Here is a 21,390-nt window from a genome sequence, read left to right as displayed (position 1 = left end):
AGTTATTGCCACTGGGATGTTTCAGTGGGAAAGCTAAGAAATGTATATTGTTCTAGAAAACTATAATTCATATTGGTACTTAAACTTGAAGGTTAGAGCTCTGTTTAGTCTCACTGATTTTATGGATTTCCTTCTACAATATCAATAAAATTGCTAATTAGTTTTATCTCATTACATTTTCAGAATAACATTACTAATAGTAACTGCAATAAAAGTTACTAAAATAGCTTAAATCTTTGTAGGTTTTGTCCTTAAGAAATATGCTACTATCTGGATTGGTTACTTTGTTTTTAAATTCTCTTGGACTAGTTCTTTCCAATGTGGCTATAATGATACTTGGAGAGTTGTTTTTGTTTTATCTGCTTTTAGTTTTTAGACATTTTAAAGTTTGTTTTTTACTTAGTAAAATGTTTATATGGTTCAGTGTCAAACTGGTGATCAAGGTCTATTCAGAGACATTTGCCTTCAATCTTGTCTTTTTCACATTATTTTTTTCCTTATCTGTGAAAAAAATTATATGTGTATGTGTATCCTACTGAATTAGTTGTTTAAATATATCCATTTTCTCTGATTTGATTTTTCTGTAAACATTTTTTCATAGAGATCAATCACTGTGTGGTAGAACATAGTTTTTCTGTAGTCTTACTTATTTTCGCACAGTACCAGTACCTTAGTGTGTCCTAGTTGATTTAACATGCAGTATCCCTTTGATGGCTATTGCAATGAATCTTTACATTCAGTCTGAATAGGTTCACAATGAATACTTTGTACCTATTTACTGCTTTATCCAGTGTGCCTTTGGTATAGCTTCAAAGATACGTAATGATTGGGTTGGAGGATGAATGCATATATCTGTCAGCTACAACCGGTGAATGTACTATTTTGTATTTTCATCAGCCTGTTTCCTTACAGTTAGTCTATTCAGGCTTGGAGTTTTGCTAGTATGATAGGTGAGAAATTTCGATGTAGTTTTAATTTGCATTCTCTTACTATGAAATTGAACATAGTTTCAAATGAGTGTGAGCCATTTACATTTCATTTTAGTAACGTAGTCTAGGGTTATGTGTTATCTTTTCAATACTGTGAACATCTTTTGGGAGGTTTAGAGTTTTCTCCCTGTCTTTTCATTTCTCCTAAATTTTTTTGGGTACATTGCAGATATGATATGAAGATATTTAAAAAAAATCAGTAAGTGACTGGGACTGGTCTGTGATTTAACATGGCAGTTTAATAATGCAGAATTGGATTAACAGCTTTAGATTTCTGTGTTGTAGTAAATATTATTGGCTCCCAGTCTGGGCCACACTCAGGGCCCAACTTGTCTGTGCAACTCCTTTCCTTTGGTGGTTTACTACCTCTGTCCCGGGATGTTTCTCTACCCCAAAATCCCACATAAGTACAACTCTACAACCCGATCACTTTTCATACAGGTTTATAGATTCAACTCTTAATCCACAAACCTTCTACGCAACAAGATTGCATCCAATAGACAAAGATACAAACTGCCCTTCTGTATGAGATATTAGACCTGTAAAATCCTTAATGTTCACAGCTATTTAATGCCAATCAATATCACCTGGGTCTAGCTGGTCCTCCATCTTGCCACAACCTCTTTTCTCTGACCTCTGACCTCCTCAGACCTCTCATCCCTCTCCTCCTCCCTCACCCCGCCCAGTCACTCGCCCAGTCACTCGATTTCCTTTATTTTACTAATTAAAATGGGAAAGTTCAGTTGGAGTCTCTAACTAGGCAGCCCTACTTGGGGAAGTGGAATTAACATTAAAATATAGACAGCTTTAGGACAATCTACAATTCTGTTTATTTCCATCTGCAAATTTGTTACCAAATAAAAGAATTCTAGAGCCCAGTTTGCAGACCTTGTTGGAGACAGTTTTTTTTTTTTTAATTGAAACATGTTATTTTGGGTTGAGAGCTTGTACATACACATTATTTGTAGAAAATAGCTTAGGTAAGACTTGTTATTAAGGTTTTCACTTTTTTTCTCTTTAAGTTGTTAGATTACATGTAGGATTTCATCGACATTATTTGACAGTGAAAGTGCTCATCAGATTATTGATGAGCTGTTGTTGTCTATATCCTAGGATTAATTTCTTTATTCAGAGTCTTATTTCAACTTGGTAACAGTTTGTATACTTATGGTGATGTACCTTAATAAAACAATAATGCTTGTTTACCACAATGAAGGCTATTTATATAGAAAGATATCAACTGTCTTATATTAGCTCTTTAGAAGGTAGCCAATTACTGAAGAATTATAGAAAAGTAGTTTTTAAAAATGTGAAAGAATCTAATTTCAAATTGATGTTCTTTCAAGATGTGCTATCAGTTTCTGATTCTTGTGCTCACGATTATAGGTGTATTTATTACTTGGTGAATATTTTAAAAGATGTTTATGTAAGAAGACATTGAATCTTCTCTGTTGCAAATCTAAAATAATTCTGAACAACTTGAGTGGTATTGACTTTTGAAGTCTTTCGATACCTTGCTCTCCTCATCTTTAATGACTTCTTCAGTACAATTTAAAAGTCAGCTTGCTCATCTGTGTCCCACCCCTGCCTGTACTCAGTAATGCTGCAGCATTAAAATAATTTCAGTCTCACCATAGTATTCAGTACTCCCAGATTGCTCCCACTACACCTGAACCATTTTTATCCATCCTCATGTACTCTTATTTCCTTTCCTAACTGCTGGTTCTATAGATGGCCGTTTGCTGATACCTTTTAACTTCATTGCCATTTCACCACCCTGATTGCCTTGAAGTTTTAAATGATTGCTTTCCTTTTCAAAATCATATTGATCATATTTGGGTTTTCTCAACTATGGTAACCACTTTACCTGCAGTCTCACTGTTAAATGGGGATCAGTTTTCCTGTTGTAGTTCTCTCCCCATCCTTGGCCTTATTTCACATATTTTATTGAAACCATTCTTGCTTTGGCTGTCAGTGTGTGATCTTAGTGTATAACTTCAGTGTGTGTTTGTGTGTGCGTGTGTGTGTGTAATGAATGGGGTCAAGGCAGCTCATCCTCTTTCAAATAGTTCCTTGGCTTCTGCTGTGTTCTGCCCCTTTGTCTTGACTTTTATGGCATTTTGTTTTGTCTTGAGACAGGGTCTTCTATATACCAAGATGGCTTCAAATTTGCTATGGGGAATAGAAATCAGGCAGTGAGTGCCAGACAAGTACTCTACCAGCTGAGTTACATCTCTGGCTCCTGTGTGATACTTAAATTCTTTTCTGTAAACTTTTGCTCCCAGCCAGTTTAGAGTTTTGTTGCTGTTACAGATACCCAAGAAAAGCAGTGTAAAGCAGAAGGATTTATTTTGGCTCACAATTCTGGAAGTTTCAGTTCTAGATTATTATTTTTATACCTTTACACTTTGTCCATAATTTCCATTGAGTCTTAGAAGTACAACAGCCAAAATCCAGACTAGATTTCGGATTTCTTTATTTCTGTTTTGTTTCTTCTGCATTTGTCTTCAGTTCCTTGCTCTACAAACTTAATGATTAAGATAAACATATTTTCTGCTGAGGAAAAAGCTCTATGTGGTTAGAAGATACAAAGGTCAGTTCAGTCTTTGGAAGATTTAGTTGTGCAGAGAGAGTAAGTTGTGGAGCTGAAATTGCTAAAATGTTATGTAGTAAAATGGTAGAGAAAACGTCACTTTCTAAATATCTGTGTAAAGTTGGTAATATAATTGTATTAAGTTGTGCTGTTTGAATGTTAAGTCGATTTAACTTTCCAACTCTTTTAGATTTTAATTAAAAATGGAGAACTTAAGACTGAGCTATATGGCAACACAGAACACAAGGATACGGTGAAATGTCACACTGAGAAGTGGCTTAGGATGTATTGGTGGTAGAGATAACACAGAGGTGTAAGGAAATAGGAAGTCATTGAGAGTAGAATCTTAGTTTGTAATAGATAATTTTTTTTTATAGTCAAGAAAATTACACAGACTGCTTTCACTTCTAGGTTTATAGAGGCTTGCTCTGAATTTCTGCTATTGTACTTTGTACTTCTTCCTGAAAAAGAGCAGGGCTTTTATTTCTGCTGGTATTAAAATGCCTTGTCTTACTCTAGGTACTATAAAATTTACAGCTACTATGAAAGCATACAGTTAGATTTGTTGGTATTGTGGGGATGGTGCTTATAACTAAAAGTAGTACCCTGTGAATGTGTCCTTTCCTAGGATGGGATTCTATCAAAAGGTGTGAAATAGTCTATCAAAAAGTGAGGAAGAGTCTATTAAGAAGTGAGAACTATTCTATTAAGAAGTGAGAAATTTGTAAAGACTTAGAAATGAAGGAGATACCAGACAGGATCCATTGAGATTATTTCAGCGTATTTTGTCCAGTGACTCTGGCCTTAGTAAACCAATAGTATGCAGATTAAAGTAGATATTGTATGAGGACTGGTAAGACATACAAGTCAGCTTTTTTTATAGACAGCTGAGCTCTCTGCAGTGCCAAAAAGAAAATGATAGGATTTTAAAAAAAGTATTTCTCTGCTCTCTGCAAGTGGTTGTTGAACAGTAAATGATTTTTTTTAAACTGTGAAGCTGTTTTATATGTATTTAGATTTTCCCCCTTTATCCTCTCATTTTTCCCTTCACAGTAACCAGGAGTAACAAACTAATACACACTTTCCTCCCTTTCTCAGTGTTTAGGTACTCACATACTCATGAAGCTGTATTTACATTTATTGGCCTTATTCATTTTCCACAGAATTCTAGGCCAATTAAAAACACTGCTCAGTTTTTACAGGATAGTACTCAGAGGCAGGTGGGGACTGTTTAAACATTTTAATTCTTTCTTGTGTACAAAATTATTTTTCTCTACTTTCTTGTTTTCCTGCTGTGTTTCTGTGCTTTGCAAAAGTGTAATTAATGTTTTTCAAATTCAAGAAAGTAAAGTTTATCTTTTTTTGTTTCTATGATGTTTCATCTTTTTATTTAAAAGACTGTCTAACTTCCAAAGTTATACTTGTTTTTTCATAAAATTGCTTCTGTGATTTTTTTATTACATTCTTTCTATATATGTCTGGAATGAATTTTTATAGATGCATGCAGTGATATGTTGTAGTATTTGAAACTTAGACTCAAGTTCTGTTTTTACCTGTGCGACCTGTGGCAAGTTACTTAACATTTCTGTGTTGCTTTCTTCAGTGAAATGAAAACGATACTAGGACTACTTCTCATAAACGAGTGATGCAGATGTAGAAGATGCTTAGAACATTGTTTAGCACATAGAAACAGAAATGCTTGCTGTTATTACATATCCCATTTTCCCCATATAACCAGCTGTCTTAGTGACATTTATTGAATAGTTCATCTTAAACAACAAAGAGCCATTTATTTATAGTTTATGTAGATGAATGTTTGCTTCTCTCTCTCTCTCTCTCTCTCTCTCTCTCTCTGTGTGTGTGTGTGTGTGTGTGCGTGTGTGTGTGTGTGTGTGTGTGTGTGTGTGTGTGTGTGTATCACATGTGTGCCTGGTGCTTAAGGAGCCAGAACACTGGACTCCCTGTAACTGAACCTGTGCCCTCTGAAGAACAATGAGGGGTCATCTTCCCAGTCTGAATTTCATTCTTTCCCCAGAGTGTCTCTATTTATAGGTTTTAAAGTCTGTTTTGTGGCTTTTTCTTTAATCCTCTGCTTCTGAACTGTGGGGTTGCTTAATAGTTCAAGAACTGACATGAAGGCCCTTTCCTCTCTTTTATAAAGTTATTTCAGCTTTTCTTAGCCCTCTTTTTTTCTTCTATACAATGTTTTAGAAATTCATCAGAATTTACAAAACATGTCATAAAGTCTTAACATGGAAGAGAGATATACTACTAACTAGCTAGACTAGAGACTGATCTTATTCATACTATAAACTTAGCCTTAGGAATTATCTGTTATATAACATAGTGGGAAACCGATCTACTGCACAAGGAGCATTAGGAATACGATTGAATAGGAAACACTGGGAAAATATAAATTTTGATAGGTCAGAGGTTTCCATGAGGTATACAGCCCAATGCATCTCAGAGAAGTCTTAGGAGTATTTTAGATTTTTTTGGAAGACAGCAATGACATAGAAATTTCTGGTTTCTTTGGGGACTTAGGTTATAATGTTTTGCTGGGACAGACAGGTAAAAGAATGTTTTTCTGGAGCTGACACAGGTTAAAGGATGTTTTGCTATAGCAGACATGTGAAAGGACACATGATGCTTAGAAAGAATATAAATAAGACTCCACAGACAGTGGGAGCTTTGGTTTGCCTTGCTCCATCTCATAGGCATGTATTGGTTTACCTTATATTGTTGTGGAGCTTTGCTAGTGGTGGGTGACGTATAGAGAGAAACTAAAGAACTTCTCTTGAGGTTCCTGTGGCTTCTTGCCACTTCTGCAGACTCAGGCTGATTGGTGAGCCTCATAGTTACTTCTGCATTGAATTGCCATTGCTGGTTCGTGTGTGGTGTCTGCTGAGTGGACTGGACTGCAGCTCATGTTTGATGTTTGCTAGTAGACTGGACTGAGAACAACCAAGATTGGAATTGCCCCAAAGAACTATTTCTAAACAGGTCCACTTCCCTTATATCCTAATAACCTTTCTTTTCCATTACCTCTGGTGGGTGGTGGGCTAGAGGGGTTGTGAAACATATCCTATAAGACAGTTTTTGACTTGAGTTCACAGTTGCTTTTGACACTTAACTGTGCTACCTTCATGTGATTGCTGTGGTGTATTTATGATACTAGCACTTGGGCACATGCAAACTTAAGTGTGGATTTTTTTTTAACAAAATAAAATAAAAAAGCAAGAATTTTTTAAAATGTAAACTACTTAAATTGTTGCAGTCAACTTTTGATTTTGTTTGCCACTCTCCTATAGTCCAGACTGGCCTTAATGGAGGGGACTTAAACTTCTGAGCTTTCCCACCACTAGTTGCTGAGATTATGACTAGTTTATTTTGATATTTTTAATAGTAGAACTTTTGTACTGATGCTTTTAAAGTTGTTTGTGCATTATATGTGTAATATGTTTTAAATAGTTAAACTTAGGTGTTTTCACTGCTAATAAAATGCTCTCTTTTGAGTTGCTGGGTTAGATTTACTGCAGGTGCAATACACGGGAAGGTAGAAGTAAGAACACAGTTTACTACCATTTTGTACCTTCCATATGTCTAGAAAGTTAGTCTAGTAAACATTTTAATAGGAATAGGTAAAATAACTTCTGGTTACTTTTCAAAAATTGTTAAGTTCCTTTCCGGAAGTTTTAAGAATTGCCACATACGTTTTGTAAGCCTCATCGTGCAGAACCTTTTCTCTAATACCAAGTATTGGTTTGGAATTTCTGTAGGTTTCTAAGTGTTGTGAAATGTTTTAAACAGTCAAAAGGTTTCTATTTATTGTTTTTCCTTCTGCCATTCTGTTTCACCTTTATTTAGAACCAGTTACTCATTTTATAATACAGTAACTTGAAATCACAATTTAAGTACTTTATAAATAACAGAAAACATTTGTGACTGGCTCAGCATGATCATCGTGGTAGGAGGCATGGTGGCACGCAGGCAGACATGGTGCTGGAGAAGGAGCTGAGAGTTCTACATCTTGATCTGCAGGCAGCATAAGAGAACTGAGCCATTGGAACAAGGGCTTGAGCTTCTGAGACCTAAAAACCTGCCCCACGGTGACACATTTCCTCCAATAAGGCCACACCCACTCCAACAAGGCCACACCTCCTAACAGGGCCACTCCCTATGGACCAAGTATTCAAACACTTGAATCTTTGGGGACTGTTCCTATTCGAATCACCACATTCCACACCCTGGCCCTCATAGGCTTGTAGCCATAACATAATATAGAAATGTATTCAGTCCAAATTCAAAAGTCCTCATGGTTTATCACAGTCTCAACCTTGATTACAAGTTCAAAGTCTCTTCTCAGATTCATGCAGTCTCTTAACTGTAATCCCCTATAAAATCCAAGTATAAAAGCAGATCACATACAGTGGCACACAGGATATACATTACAGTTCCAAAAGGGAGGAAAGGGAGCACAGTGAGGAAACACTGGACCAAAACAAAACTGAAAACCAGCTGGGCAAACTCCAAACTGCATCTCCGTGTCTGATGTCAAAGTGCTCTTCAGATCTCCAGCTCCTTCCAGCTTTGTCACCTGCAACACACTTCTTTCTCGTGGGCCGGTCCCTCTCACTGTGAACATTTTTCTTGGCAGGTATCCATGGCTCAGGCATCTCCAACACTTTGGGGGTTGCCAAGGCATTACAGGCTTTATCTTCACAGCTTCACACAATTTTCTAGGTCTCCACACAGGGACACCCCTGACACATTTCTGACCCCAGTGGCTTTCTTAGTCAAGGAGAAAGGTTTCATAAACTCTTTCTCTTATTTTTGACTCTAAAGCCAGAACCACATGCCTGAAACTGCAAAGTTCTCCTGCTTGCTGGTCCTGGGACATGGCCCCCTTGTTCAATTACACTTTTTACCAGCTTTCTGGTTTTGATGATTTCCTTCACTGCCTAAGTTTGGCTGTCCTGAATGGCTCTGTAGACCAGTATAAATAACACTCTTAATGTCATTGTTTGAGTTAGACTTTGTTGAAGATGAAGCCTGATTACAGCCTGAATACTTTACAGACCAACTGGACAATAGATTTCCTCTCTGTTTGTTTCTTTCTTAAATAAAGGGTAAAGCTCTGGCTAGGATGAAAAGTTTATAGCAAAAGTTTTATTTGTAATTGTTTTCTTCATATGTTCACAGTGCCAACCAAAGACTTAGAAAAATTGAACTGAGTTCTCCTGTGCTCTTTATATCACAAGGAGTTCTTAATAAAAAGTAAATGTAAAAAATGAAATAAAAAATGTAACAAAAGAGAATAAAGTTAAAAATTTGATAGGAGCTAGAGAGATTAAGTGCTAAGTGGTTAAGGACCTAGGATGGGTTCCCAGCACTAACATGGTGATTCCCAATGATCTACATAACTCCACGGACTTGTGGACAGCAGGTTTTAAAGACAGGTATTCTCATGGAACTCAGAGCTTCCTGTTTTGGCTAAACTGGTTGGCCAGCAAGTTTCTGGGATCATCAGGCATGCTTTGTTTTACCAGCTTTTGTATAAATGGTAGGGAGCTAACCTTAGATTCTTATATTTGTAGTAAGTAAACACTGTACTCACTGAGATGTCTCCTCAGGCTAGAAAATGTGTTTTTCTTATAAAACATTATAAAGTCAGATAGAAGGACTATTTGGAAATGTGATTGTTCTCACCAGTGGTTGCTTATATGTCAAGAGAATGAATACCCTACTAGGAAAGTGTGCAATATATATATTGAGTTTATTAAAAGTGCAAATAACGAATGTAAAGGATATTTTATTTATAGTGAACCATTTCAGTTTTCTGCCTTCTTTATGTTCTTTGGAAAACTTGACTTTGAATACAAAAACTTTATTATGGAGTTTTCTTATTTTTAAATTAATTAATTAATTATTTTATACTCCAGATTTTATTCCCCTCCTGGTCCACCTTCCCATACCTCCTCCCCTCTATTCCTGCCTCCACATGGATGTCCCTATCCCACCCACCCCACCAGACCTCTAAACTCCCCGGGCCTCCAGTCTCTTAAGGGTTAGGTACATCTTTTCTGACTGAACCCAGACCTTTGCTGTATATGTGTTGGGGACCTCATATCAGCTGGTATATGCTTCCTGGTTGGTGATCTAGGGTCTGAGAGATCTTGGGGGTCCAGGTTAATTGAGATAGCTGGTTCCCCTACAGGGTCTCCCTCCTCCTCAGCTTCTTCCATTTTCCCTAATTCAACCACAGGGTCAGCAGCTTCTGTTCATTGGTTGGGTGCAAATATCTGCATCTGACTCTTTTAGCTGCTTGTTGGATCTTTCAGAGGACAGTCATGGTAGGTTCCTTTTTGTGAGTGGTCCATAACCTCAGTAATAGTGTCAGGCCTTGGGGTCTCCCTTGAGCTGGATCCCACTTTTGGCTTGTCACTGGACCTTCTTTTCTTCCATTTCCATCCCTGCAGTTCTTTTGGAAAGGCATGATTATGGGTCAGAGTTTTGACTGTGGGATGGCAACCCCATCCTTCACTTGATGCCCTGTGTTTTTGCTGGAGGTGGGCTTTACAAGTTCCCTCTCCCCACTGTAGGACATTTCATCTAGTGTCCCTCCCTTTGAGTCCTGAGAGTATCTTACCTCCCAGGTCTCTGGTACATTCTGGAGGATCCTCCCACCTACCTCTGAGGTTGTCTGTTTCCATTCTTTCTGCTGGCTCTCAGGGCTTTTCCCCCACCCAGTTCCAGATAATGCCCCCCCATCCCCTTTTCCTCCCAGGTCCACCCCCCATTCTCCCCTTGTAGTTTCTTTTCCCTCCCAAGTGGGACTGAGACGTCCTCACTTGGGCCCTTCAGCTTGTTGAGCTTTTTTAGTTCTGTGGACTGTATCTTGGGTATTCTGTTTTTGTTTTTTGTTTGTTTGTTTTTGTTTTGGCTAATATCCAGTTATTAGTCAGTACATACTGTGCACGTCCTTTTGGGTCTGAGTTACCTCACTCAGGATGATATTTTCTAGTTCCATCTATTTGCCTGCAAAACACAGGATGCCCTTGTTCTTAATGACTGAGTAGTATCCCATTGTGTAAATGAACCACATTGTCTGTATCCAGTCTTCTATTGTGGGATTGTTTCCATCTTCTGGCTATCACAAATAAGGCCACTGTGAACATAGTGCAATACTTTTATTAGTTACTAATATTATCTAATAGGGCTCATTGAAAGTTTTTTTTAAATAAGCTGTTCTAAATGAGTCATTGGTTTTTGGTTTTTTTTTTAAACCAGTAAACTTTATTTAGACATCAATTGTATATCATATTCAGCAATAATCTGAAATTAATCTTTGAATATGTTGTATATTCTTATAGAAATAATGAAAGACATTTTTACTTAGCTTGTCCTTTCTTGTTACTTTTGTAGGATCCAGTGTTCGAACATTCACTCCGTTTTATTTTCTGGTGGAGCCAGTAGACACACTCTCCGTTAGAGGCTCTTCTGTTATATTAAATTGCTCAGCATATTCTGAGCCTTCTCCAAATATTGAATGGAAGAAAGATGGAACTTTTTTAAACTTAGTATCAGATGATCGCCGCCAGCTTCTCCCAGATGGATCTTTATTCATCAGCAGCGTGGTGCATTCCAAACACAATAAGCCCGACGAAGGGTTCTATCAGTGTGTAGCCACTGTTGATAATCTTGGAACTATTGTCAGCAGAACAGCCAAGCTCACAGTAGCAGGTAAGTCCTGTTAAGTGATTTACTTGGGTTTTCTATTTTTGTAAGATCTAAATAAGACTTATGTGCTGTACTTCTCATCTAATTGGTAATAAGTCATTTGGGAGGATGGTTGTGTGCATGCTCTTGTTTATGAGACTAGACTCGTTTGCTTAGGGTTGTAGAACAAACTGGTGCTGTTTTTTCCTTTCTGAAGGTTCAAAGTTGCTATCAGTTTTTTTGTTTTTCACTTGGAAATAGAGGTAGTTCTGTTGGAAAATTAATGTCTCCAAAACCTACTCATAATAACCAGTTTGGCTTAGTAAAACTTTAGTGAAGCTAGAACCCTGATTCCTGGTGGTAGGATTTAGTGGACAGCGAGGAGGAAGGAGATGGGTAAGAGGCGTGAAAGAGATCACTAGAGCTTAAGTGAGGAGCAGGAGCCTGGCTTGACCAACACTATAGAGAAAGTCAGTGCATTGACCTTTAACTAAGAAACAAACAGCATTTAGTTACAAACGTATGTGCTCTTAACCTCTCTTTTAAATAAATGATGGCGAATGTAAGAGAAATTAAGGACTTAGAGAAATAAGATGTGTTTATTAAAGATGGATTCTCTAGCAGGGTTTCCAGAATGTCAGATGACTTCATCTTGTGAATGGCCATGCTGTTTTACTCACCTTGGTCTGCTGCAAGTGTGTGTGGATGGGCCTGACACGATGGCCGTCTACTTCTTATCACTGTAGGGCTATAGCGCTTTCCTCACGCTCATTCACGTAGAGCTACGGTTCTCAGTCCTTTCACAGGGTTACCTGAGACCATCCGAAAACACAGATATTAACATTACTGTTCGTAACAGTCACAAAATTACGTTAATAAAGTAACAACAAAATAGCTTCATGGTTGGGGGTTCACCATAATATGAGGAACTGAATTCACGGGTTTTAGCATTAGGAAGACTAGGAAGACTGAAAACCACTGACTTAGAGGATGACACCACTTTTTTGTCTTTAGAGCCAAATACTCAAAATTTAATTTGGTATGTCTTAATACTACAGTAATCAACCACAATCACAGATTGAGTGTGGAAAAATAAAAATGAGGCGACACAGTCTAATGCCATGGAATTTTCTCTTCTCCCCCTTCCCTGTACTTTGTATGGTCTGCGTAAGTAAGTTGCTGTGCTGACCCTCTGTAATGTACTCAGGGAAGCTTCTGCTTTTCATTTCTTCTCTGGTCTCTTACTCAGCCTTTTTCTCTCTGCTGTGCACTAAACCCCACCCCCAGCGCCACTGTATCCTGATTTTCTGTATTGCTCCAGTTTCTCTTTCCTGAGATGACCTTTGACTTTCCTCACCACAGTCTGCTCTGCTCACTGGTCTGCTACCCCACTGTGCTCTCCTTCACTCTAGTCCCACACTGGGATCAGAGCACTCTCACCATCCTGTAACATTGTTAATGCCCAAGTCTCTTCAGCACACAACTCTTATTTCTCTTACAGCTTGTAGCCATCTCTCTAGCCTCATTTCCTTCCATTCTACTAGCTACTCCCTCCCCAACCCTCCACACCCCACCTTTTAACCATTTTTTAGCGCTGGCTGTACCAAATGTTGAGTTCCTGTTCAAATATTCTCTATTTCTGACCTTTCCTCCTGTTTTCTCCACTGACAGTTAAAGGCTGCCCTTTTGCTTTCATATGTGTACTTTAAAAAGATACCAGTTTTACATTTCCTTAAAATGTTAGCCAGAATTACCAAATGACCCACTAGTTTTCAAGAGAATTGAGAACATTCATCTATACAATGTACATGACAACTGTTTGTAGCAGCACATTTCAAAATAAGTAAAAGTGAAAATAACCTAAGTATTTAACAGATGAGGACTAGATAATAAAAATATGAAATATCTATATAGTGGAATATTCTTTATCAATAAGAAGTAATGAAGTCATAATGACTATATGGGTGAACTGTAAAAATATCATGGTGTGCTAAAGACCCTGGTCATAAATGATTACATACTGTTTAAATTCATGTGTACAAAGTGCCCAGAATAGGGAAAAATGTAGAGAGAAAATAGATTGGTGGGTTTCCTATGGCCAAGTACCTGACAGCCAATGGGAAATGGACGCAGCCGTAGAGGGTCATTTTTATTATTATTATTATTATTATTATTATTATTATTATTATTATTATTATTATTATTATTATTTATACAGACGATCACACAGCTCTGTCCATGATGAGTTGTGGACTTCAAGTGGGAAACTTCATGGCTTATATAAGTTATTTTTTTAAAAGTGTTTTTAAAAATCATTTTTAAAAGATAATTCCAAATTAGCCATTTTAAAAGACTATAAATATGTTTGGCTACAAATGGAACTAGTTTTAGTTATGGCCAAAAAACAGGGAAGTTTTCAAAGAATATTAAAGAAGCAGTTCATAAACTTAAATATGAGGATGCTTTTCTCTGGGCTGTCTTATTTCTACAGAAATGACACTTGTTGCTTTGTCTGGAAAGTTATGTGGCTCTGTGTGTTTCACATGCGAAGGTTAGGGAGCACCATGGTCTAAACACAGACACCGTCTGTCCATTCACGCCAGTCTCATGTCTCGGCCCCACTTTCTCACTTCTGCAGAGGCAGCAGCAGCACGGGACTCTGAGGCAGCCTTGGCCTTGATATGCCACTAACGAGTTTTTGCATCTGCTTTCCCTGTTCAGAACGCTTTGATATGTCTTGTCTGACAAATTCCCATATGTTGTTATGGGCTTATGCTTTTGAAAATGAGTCATTTTTACAAGACCCCTAAAGGGAGTATTATCTGATGAAAAACTCAGAAGACAATTCTTCCTTTGATTTGCTAAGTTCCGTCCACCTAGCTTTATTAGATTCGGTGTTTATCTTTGTTAATTACCTTTTCCCTGATTTTTGTTTGTTTCTTCTTTACCACTTAGATATTTGAACTATTTTATATTTAGTGCTTGCCTTTGAAAATATCCTTAATATAAAAACAAGGAAAACACATAGCAGGACTAGAAAGCTTAGATGTTATTTGTTATTTGGATTAACTCACCATCATAAAATCAGCCTAGAATAATTGTTCATAGTGTATTTCTAGTCTTTACAGAAACATTTTGTTGTATTCTGAGCACATTAGAATTACTTGTACTGTTATTATTAATAGATGGGACTTCAGTGTTTATATGTCAGGCAGTGTGCCATGTGAATTACTTAGGCTAACTTCTTTAATCACACTGAGGCCTGTTAGTCTTCATTTAACTGACGAAGAAACTGAAGCTTAGAATCAGTAACTTGCCACCTTTATATAACCATAAAAGGTGGAGTTCATTTAAATTCAAGATTGAGACTGCAGTGTCGAACTAATGCTCTTAGCCTTATGTTCTGTGGCATTAATAGAATATTTAGAACTTCAGCAATTTCAAACTTAGAGGGTAGTTGCAAAGATAGAACCAAGAAATCTCATGTGCTTTTACAAGTCTTCACATATCGTCCTGATCTCCTGGTTAACATTTTCAACATCTACTTTGTTATTTCCTGTCTTAGTTTGGCTTCTATTGCTATGGCAAAACATGGACCAAAAGCACTTGGGGGGGGGGGAGGGTTATTTCGGCTTCTCCCTCTCAGGACACACTCCATCAGCTAGGGAATCAGGGTAGGAATTTGGAGGCACAGACTGAGTCACAGGTCACTGCTCACCGGTTTGCTGCCCATGGTTTGTTTGTATCGCTTTCTTGTAGCAGCCAAGACCACCTGTCCAGAGGTAGCACCACCCACTGTGAGATGGGACCTGCCCCATCCATTGTTAATCAATCACAACAGCGCCTCACAGACTCACCACTGGGGCAGTTTTATGGAGGAGTTTTCTCAGCTGTGTTTCCCTCTTCTTTGATAACTGTACCTTGTGTGAAGTTGACATAAAACTACCCAGCATATTACCCTTTCCCCTGAACCATTTGGAGTAGAAGATGGCAGACATCTTACTGTTATATCTGCCTGTTAGTGTGAATTTCCAGAAAACAAGAACATTCTCCTAAATAACCATAGGCTTTCATCAAGATTAAAAGATTGATATAATACTGTCATTTAATATAGATTTTTACAGGTCTCTGGGGGGTGGAGGGTGCAAGGGAAGGTAGAAACCAACCTTTCTGGTCTAAAGTCACATGTGTCATTTTATAATTATATTCTTATTCTCCTTTGATATATAATAGGGTCTCAGGTTTTCCTTATCTAATTTTGAGTTTGATTTCCTCCTGTGAAGAGATTGAGATTTTTTTTCATTTTGGGGAGGAATACCATGGAAGTAATATAGTGTTCTCAGTGTGGCACATGGAAGTACGTAAAGTTTTATTGCTAATGATGTTTGCTTCATTACTTAAGATGATTTCTTAACTACTACTTCTCCACTTCAGAATAAGGTATGTTTATGTAATTAATGATTACTGTTTGGGGAAGAAATGTTTTGGTATTTTATAAATACACCATTTTTCATCGATTTTCAGTTAGTAGTTATGACATCCATTGTAAGATTGTTGCCTGAACCAGTTATCAAGATTGTGGTTGCTGAGCGCCTGTTGTTCCCAATTCTATCATCTCTATTGAGTAGATCTTTTCCTTCTACTCCACTTTTTTGTTACTATTAACATTAGTCACCAGATTCTTGTTTATGGTTTAATGTATTAGTATCATTAGTCTACAAGCTTTTCAGTCTTGATTTCTGTGTTAAATAGTTCTTTCCTCTATATTTTAAGGTTAAAACTCCATTTAATGACATACAGTGAGGAGCCATCTTTATCTTGTCCTTTCCTTGTCTCACTCTCAGAATCAGATCCAGGAATGTTGGTTCCTTGCAGTGGGAATGATACTTAGAAATCAAGATAAAGTCACCATTCAACTCACTGTGAAAGAAGTGACATTGATTCAGGGGTGGGGAGTGAGTGAATGTGTGTGTGTGTGTGTGTGTGTGTGTGTGTGTGTGTATACGTACTTAAATATTAATGCGTGCTCATTAGTTATAAACAAAGTTCATATTTAGCCATACAGTTATAGCTACATAATTCTGTATTTATAGTTAAATAATCCTTAGGTCTACACTGAGTACCTTCAGCATGAAATATACCATAGCATGGTTATTTATTAGCTATTTGCTTTGTATCTGTGTATCTAGTCAAAATTTTGATCCATAAACCTTCTTGGCCCCGATTACACCATATGATGTGGCCACATGAGCTGTTTTGATGCTAGCTTATATGACTATATTTTTAGAGTAATCTTTAATAACTTTTGTTTATTTTTCTTTTTTTTGTCCAGGTCTTCCAAGATTTACCAGCCAACCAGAACCTTCCTCAGTCTATGCTGGAAACAGTGCAATTCTGAATTGTGAAGTTAATGCAGATTTGGTCCCATTTGTTAGGTGGGAACTGAATAAACAGCCTCTTCTTCTGGATGACAGGATTGTCAAACTTCCCAGTGGGACACTGGTTATCAGCAATGCGACCGAAGGAGACGATGGACTGTACCGCTGCATTGTTGAAAGTGGTGGGCCACCAAAGTTTAGTGATGAAGCTGAATTGAAAGTTCTTCAAGGTATTAACCCATTGTCAGGACTGATGGTTTTGTGTTTAATTGATAAAACTGTTCTGCTATAATTTTTTAATAAACCACTAAAATGTGAGAAATATTACTACTAATAAAGTATGTTCAGTCTTTTAGAAAAGGGAGAACCATAAAAATTCACTGTTTAAAGCAGGTGTAGTGGTGCACATCTTTAATTCCAACACTCGGAAGGCAGAGACAGATAGGTCTTAGTGAGTTCAAGGCCAGCCATGGTCGTACATGCCATTAATCTCAGGAAGCAGAGGATCTCTGTGAGTTAAGTCAGCTAGGGCATGTACGACCATGGTAGGCTTGATAGACTAATGTAAAGAGATGAAAACTGAGAAAGACTTCCAGGCATAATGGGCACAAGAAAAGAACGGAGACTCCCATTAGAGAGGGACACACAGCTTTTGAGTTTGTTTAGTCTCTGCTGTTTGTACCCTCACATGGTGGTGTATGGATTCATGTTATGTGTTGCTCATTTGACCAGAAAGCACCGTGTAAGCAGGAACTATCACTAAGACCACTAAATAACCTACACAATCCTTCACATGCAGAAGTACATGGGAAATGTTTGCTGTTCAAATGGAATTTTCCTGGGTTAGTTTTGCTTATTTGATCACATAAAGCCACACAGGAATTAGCTGTTCTTCATGGCTACAGTTGTGAGGTGGTTTGTCTTTTAATTAATTATTCTTTCACTTAAATTCTCTTTAGATCCCGAGGAAATGCTAGACTTGGTATTTTTGATGCGACCATCTTCCATGATCAAAGTCATTGGTCAGAGTGCAGTGTTGCCCTGTGTTGCCTCAGGACTTCCTGCCCCAGTCATTAGGTGGATGAAAAACGAAGAAGTGCTTGACACAGAAAGGTAAATACTGCCTGCTTAAGGGCTCTCCCAGCCTTAGCTGACTTACTCTAATGCTGTCTGGACTATCAGTACATAAAAAAATGACTGCTTTGTTTAAGCACATTAGGGTTTTCATATGTCATCCTTGAAATGCATTTTTATGTTGTATTTATCTATGATGTTTAAAGAAAAATCATGCTTTCCAGACAGTGGGGGGCAGGGGGTCGATGTTGTTTCTGCTGTTGTTAAGCCTCGTTACACTTAGCTTATGGGGTTTCATTTTCCTAAAGTTTTGCAAGAGCTGACAGATCTGACCAGGTTGAGTCATTTTCAGTCTTGCATGCACTGTGGTAGTTTCTTCCTTTGCTTGGTGTAACTAAATGCCTTCCTTTTTCCCAAGTGCTGGCATTTCAGGCAGTTGTCACACCTGGCTTTGTTTTGCTTTCTAAAGTCCTAACAAGCCATAAGCCATGTTCCCAAATTACGCATCTTCTACAGGAGCCTTCTCTGTTACTGCTCATCTTCTGCATCCCCATCTCTTCCTTATGAAATGGGTGATTTCTTCAGTTGTACTTCCTCAAGAAAACTGGAGTGGTATAGTAATGGTTCAATAGTTAGGTTTGCTTTGTTTTCAAATCATAGCCGTTTCAAACATTGTAAATTTGCTGGCATCCCTGGCTTCTACCCAGAGTGCCCTTTCAAGTTATGATGACCCCAAAACATGTCTAGAAATTGTCAAATGTTCCTTGAGGAACAAAACCATCCCTGGTTGAGAATGACTCTTTCAGAGCAATGTATAAATGCAGTGCATGCCTCGGATATAACTAGTTTTCTGATAGCCATGATAAAGCAATATTTATGTGTGCAGCACTGTTACAGTAATATTTCATGTGAGGTGCCACTTAGAATGAAACATAGCTCATCATAACACAGCATTATGAAGGTATAAGCAGGATACAGAGTGATTTTTATTTAATGAATAGAAGTGAGGATTTTTTTGATCTCTGCCTCTCTAGTTGTTCAGGAATTCAACATAATTGAATGATCTTTGAGGTACTTTCCTAGGTCTTCAGAACCAAGTAGGAAAGAGAGCTTTTGCTTTTAGAGTGGAAGGATGAGGCAGTACTATAACATGCTGGGTTGTAATAAGTACTCGGAAGAAACTCAAGAGTCAGTATTTCAGGGATTAGAGACAGGCAGAATGGGGTTAATATTGTATATGGAGTATTAAACAATTGACAGGTAATTCTCAGGGTGGAGTCTAAGTGTCCAAAGTAACAAATCATGGTAGGAAAGTTACATGTTTCCCCAGTTTCAGTGGAAGGTTTTTTGTTTTTTTGGGTTTTTTTGTTTGTTTGTTTTGTTTTTTGAGAGCAAGTAACCCAATGTGCATATATTATGGTGAATAATGTTTCTGTGAACTCTAAGGCTAGACCAGGAGACTTTGAAGTAGATTTTTTTTTCTCTGCCTCTAGTTCTGTAGGCACTTAAATACTTAAGATTATGTCGAGGAAAGTCTGAAATGCTGCCTTGCAGTGTCTCTGCCTCAGAGACCTTCAGGACTTGAGATTGCAGTGTCAGCACTCTCCATCCTGGCCTCTCTGTCTGGGGAGGCCAAGTGCTCAGCAGTGTGTTCTGGCTGAATTACTGAGTGTAATGCGAGAATACAGAAGTCCTTCAGGTTGGATTAGGTAATTATTCATAGTCTTTGCTTTTGCCAGCACCTGAGAAGTATGGGTGGACTATGCCTAATATATTATGTAGATTCCAGATTTGAGATTTTAAGATTGAAGGGGGAAATGTCTAGAAATCTCAATAGTGCTGAGCTATCTAGAAAAACAAAGTATCTTAAGCATTAGGCTTCTTTATTACATCTTTGTAAACAAACACAAAAACATTATAGGTTTTTTAAAAATGTATAAGAATTGATAACATTTATTTAAATTTGTTCATATATGTTCAGATTAAAAAAGCAAATAGAATGAGGGGTGTGGAAATGATTCTGTTTGTAGAGGATCTGGAAAATATGAGTGCTAATGCTTGAGGTGAGCAGCAACAAAGCACTGCACAAAGCACTGCAGTGACTAGTACCCTCCCTTAGAGAGTTACAGCTCCGAGTCAGGACAGAGCAGCCTGCCATGGCTTTAGAAGGGCTTGGTTAGCACAGTCCCGGTGATGCTGAAATGGCTGGCTCATACTTCCAGGATCAAGTATAGCAGTGTATTCTTTAGAGTTTCACTTTTTAAGACCTCATTTCTAGTTAACACCAGGTGAGAATAATAATGAAATAAATAGAAGACTTAAAGTGGCTGCTTTAACTGCACACCTGTAAAATCCTATTCCTTCAGTGTCAGGTTTCTTTGTCTACTGATCTAGTTCGTAATTCTCCAGATTAACTAGACTTTCACACTTTACAACGGTTTGAGAACATTGGTCTGCATTTTTTTTCTGTTATAGGATTATTTTGTTTTTTATGGAAATAGGCTCATATCACTGTAGATTTATGAAAGTATTCGTCATCCTTATTGTAAATGGAGAGATGGATGTTGGCTGATTTGTGCCCAGGACCACACCCAGGAGCTGCGCAGTGACATCTGTCCTTCCCTTTTCCTTCCTGTCTCTTGCTCTCTCTCTCTTTTAACAAATTCATCCCTAGCTATCTCCACCCCCTATTTCCTAGCCAGGTCACCACAGGAAACTTCCAGTTGGTGGCACTACCTCATGACTTGTCACCTCGTGACCTGCTGTTAGAGTTGACATTTTGCCCTTTGTATTTTTCTTCTTACTAGTAATGTAAGCATGGCATACTTGTGGTGAAGCTGGTCTTCGATTGATTGTAGACTTTAAAATACATAGTTTCTACTAAGCTGACCAGAATAGGGAGACAGAATAGGAAGTTGAATTGATCATAAAAGTAATAACTCTTTGGGAATAGCTAGAAGTGCAGAGATTCTGAAAATTATTTATACACTGGTATTTATGAATATGAAATATGAGCAGAACAAACTGGAATTAAATTCCAATGAGTTTTTATTAATCTTAGTCTGCTTGTAGCCATCACTGTAACATTTGTCTGTATTATGATGGGAATTATTTTCCTCATGCTGAAATATTGTTTTGTTTGTGTGTTTAATCCAGCTCTGAAAGGTTGGTCTTGCTAGCAGGAGGTAGTTTGGAGATCAGTGATGTCACTGAGGATGATGCTGGGACTTATTTTTGTATAGCTGATAATGGAAATAAGACAGTTGAAGCTCAGGCGGAGCTTACTGTGCAAGGTATGTAAACATTTACTGTGTAATTTAAAATATTGTGTGCTCTAAAGGTCTCCTGGTGGTTTAACAGTATGTCAAACAGTACATCATAATAGTTAAAATTCAGACTTCTAGACCATATCACTTGAATTCAAATTCTGAGCCTGCATTTTACAAATATAACAATAGACATTTTTTTTCTTTTCATATATGTGTATGTAGTATGTGTGTATGCATGCTCATGTGTGTTTGGGTATAGATGTTGGGGGAGTGCATATCTACCTGAGACTGACAGGAATCTTCATCTAATTTTTTGAGGTAGAGTCTCTTAGTCAAATATAGAGCTTGCTGATGAGGTTACTCTTGCT

General features: G+C 37.7%; 1 protein-coding gene across 8 annotated transcripts in view; it reads left to right on the top strand.

Moving 5' to 3' along the window:
- Positions 1-21,390, top strand: part of NEO1 (neogenin 1) — a 141,825-nt gene that overhangs the window by 35,844 nt on the left and 84,591 nt on the right. For all 8 annotated transcript variants that reach the window (XR_013975371.1, XM_080930662.1, XM_080930665.1 and 5 more), the window contains exons 3-6: positions 11,008-11,325; positions 16,634-16,909; positions 17,639-17,792; positions 20,910-21,046. Coding sequence is in view for 7 of the 8 variants with exons in the window: in XM_080930662.1 (XP_080786788.1) it covers positions 11,008-11,325; positions 16,634-16,909; positions 17,639-17,792; positions 20,910-21,046 (885 nt within the window). In the remaining variant the exon portion in view is untranslated. The remainder of the gene's footprint in view (positions 1-11,007; positions 11,326-16,633; positions 16,910-17,638; positions 17,793-20,909; positions 21,047-21,390) is intronic.

The sequence above is a fragment of the Micromys minutus genome (genome assembly GCF_963924665.1).
Source record: "Micromys minutus genome assembly, chromosome: 16".
Lineage (NCBI taxonomy): Eukaryota > Metazoa > Chordata > Mammalia > Rodentia > Muridae > Micromys > Micromys minutus.
The sequence above is the reverse complement of the archived record's forward strand: the minus strand, read 5'-3'. Positions and strand labels throughout refer to the sequence as shown.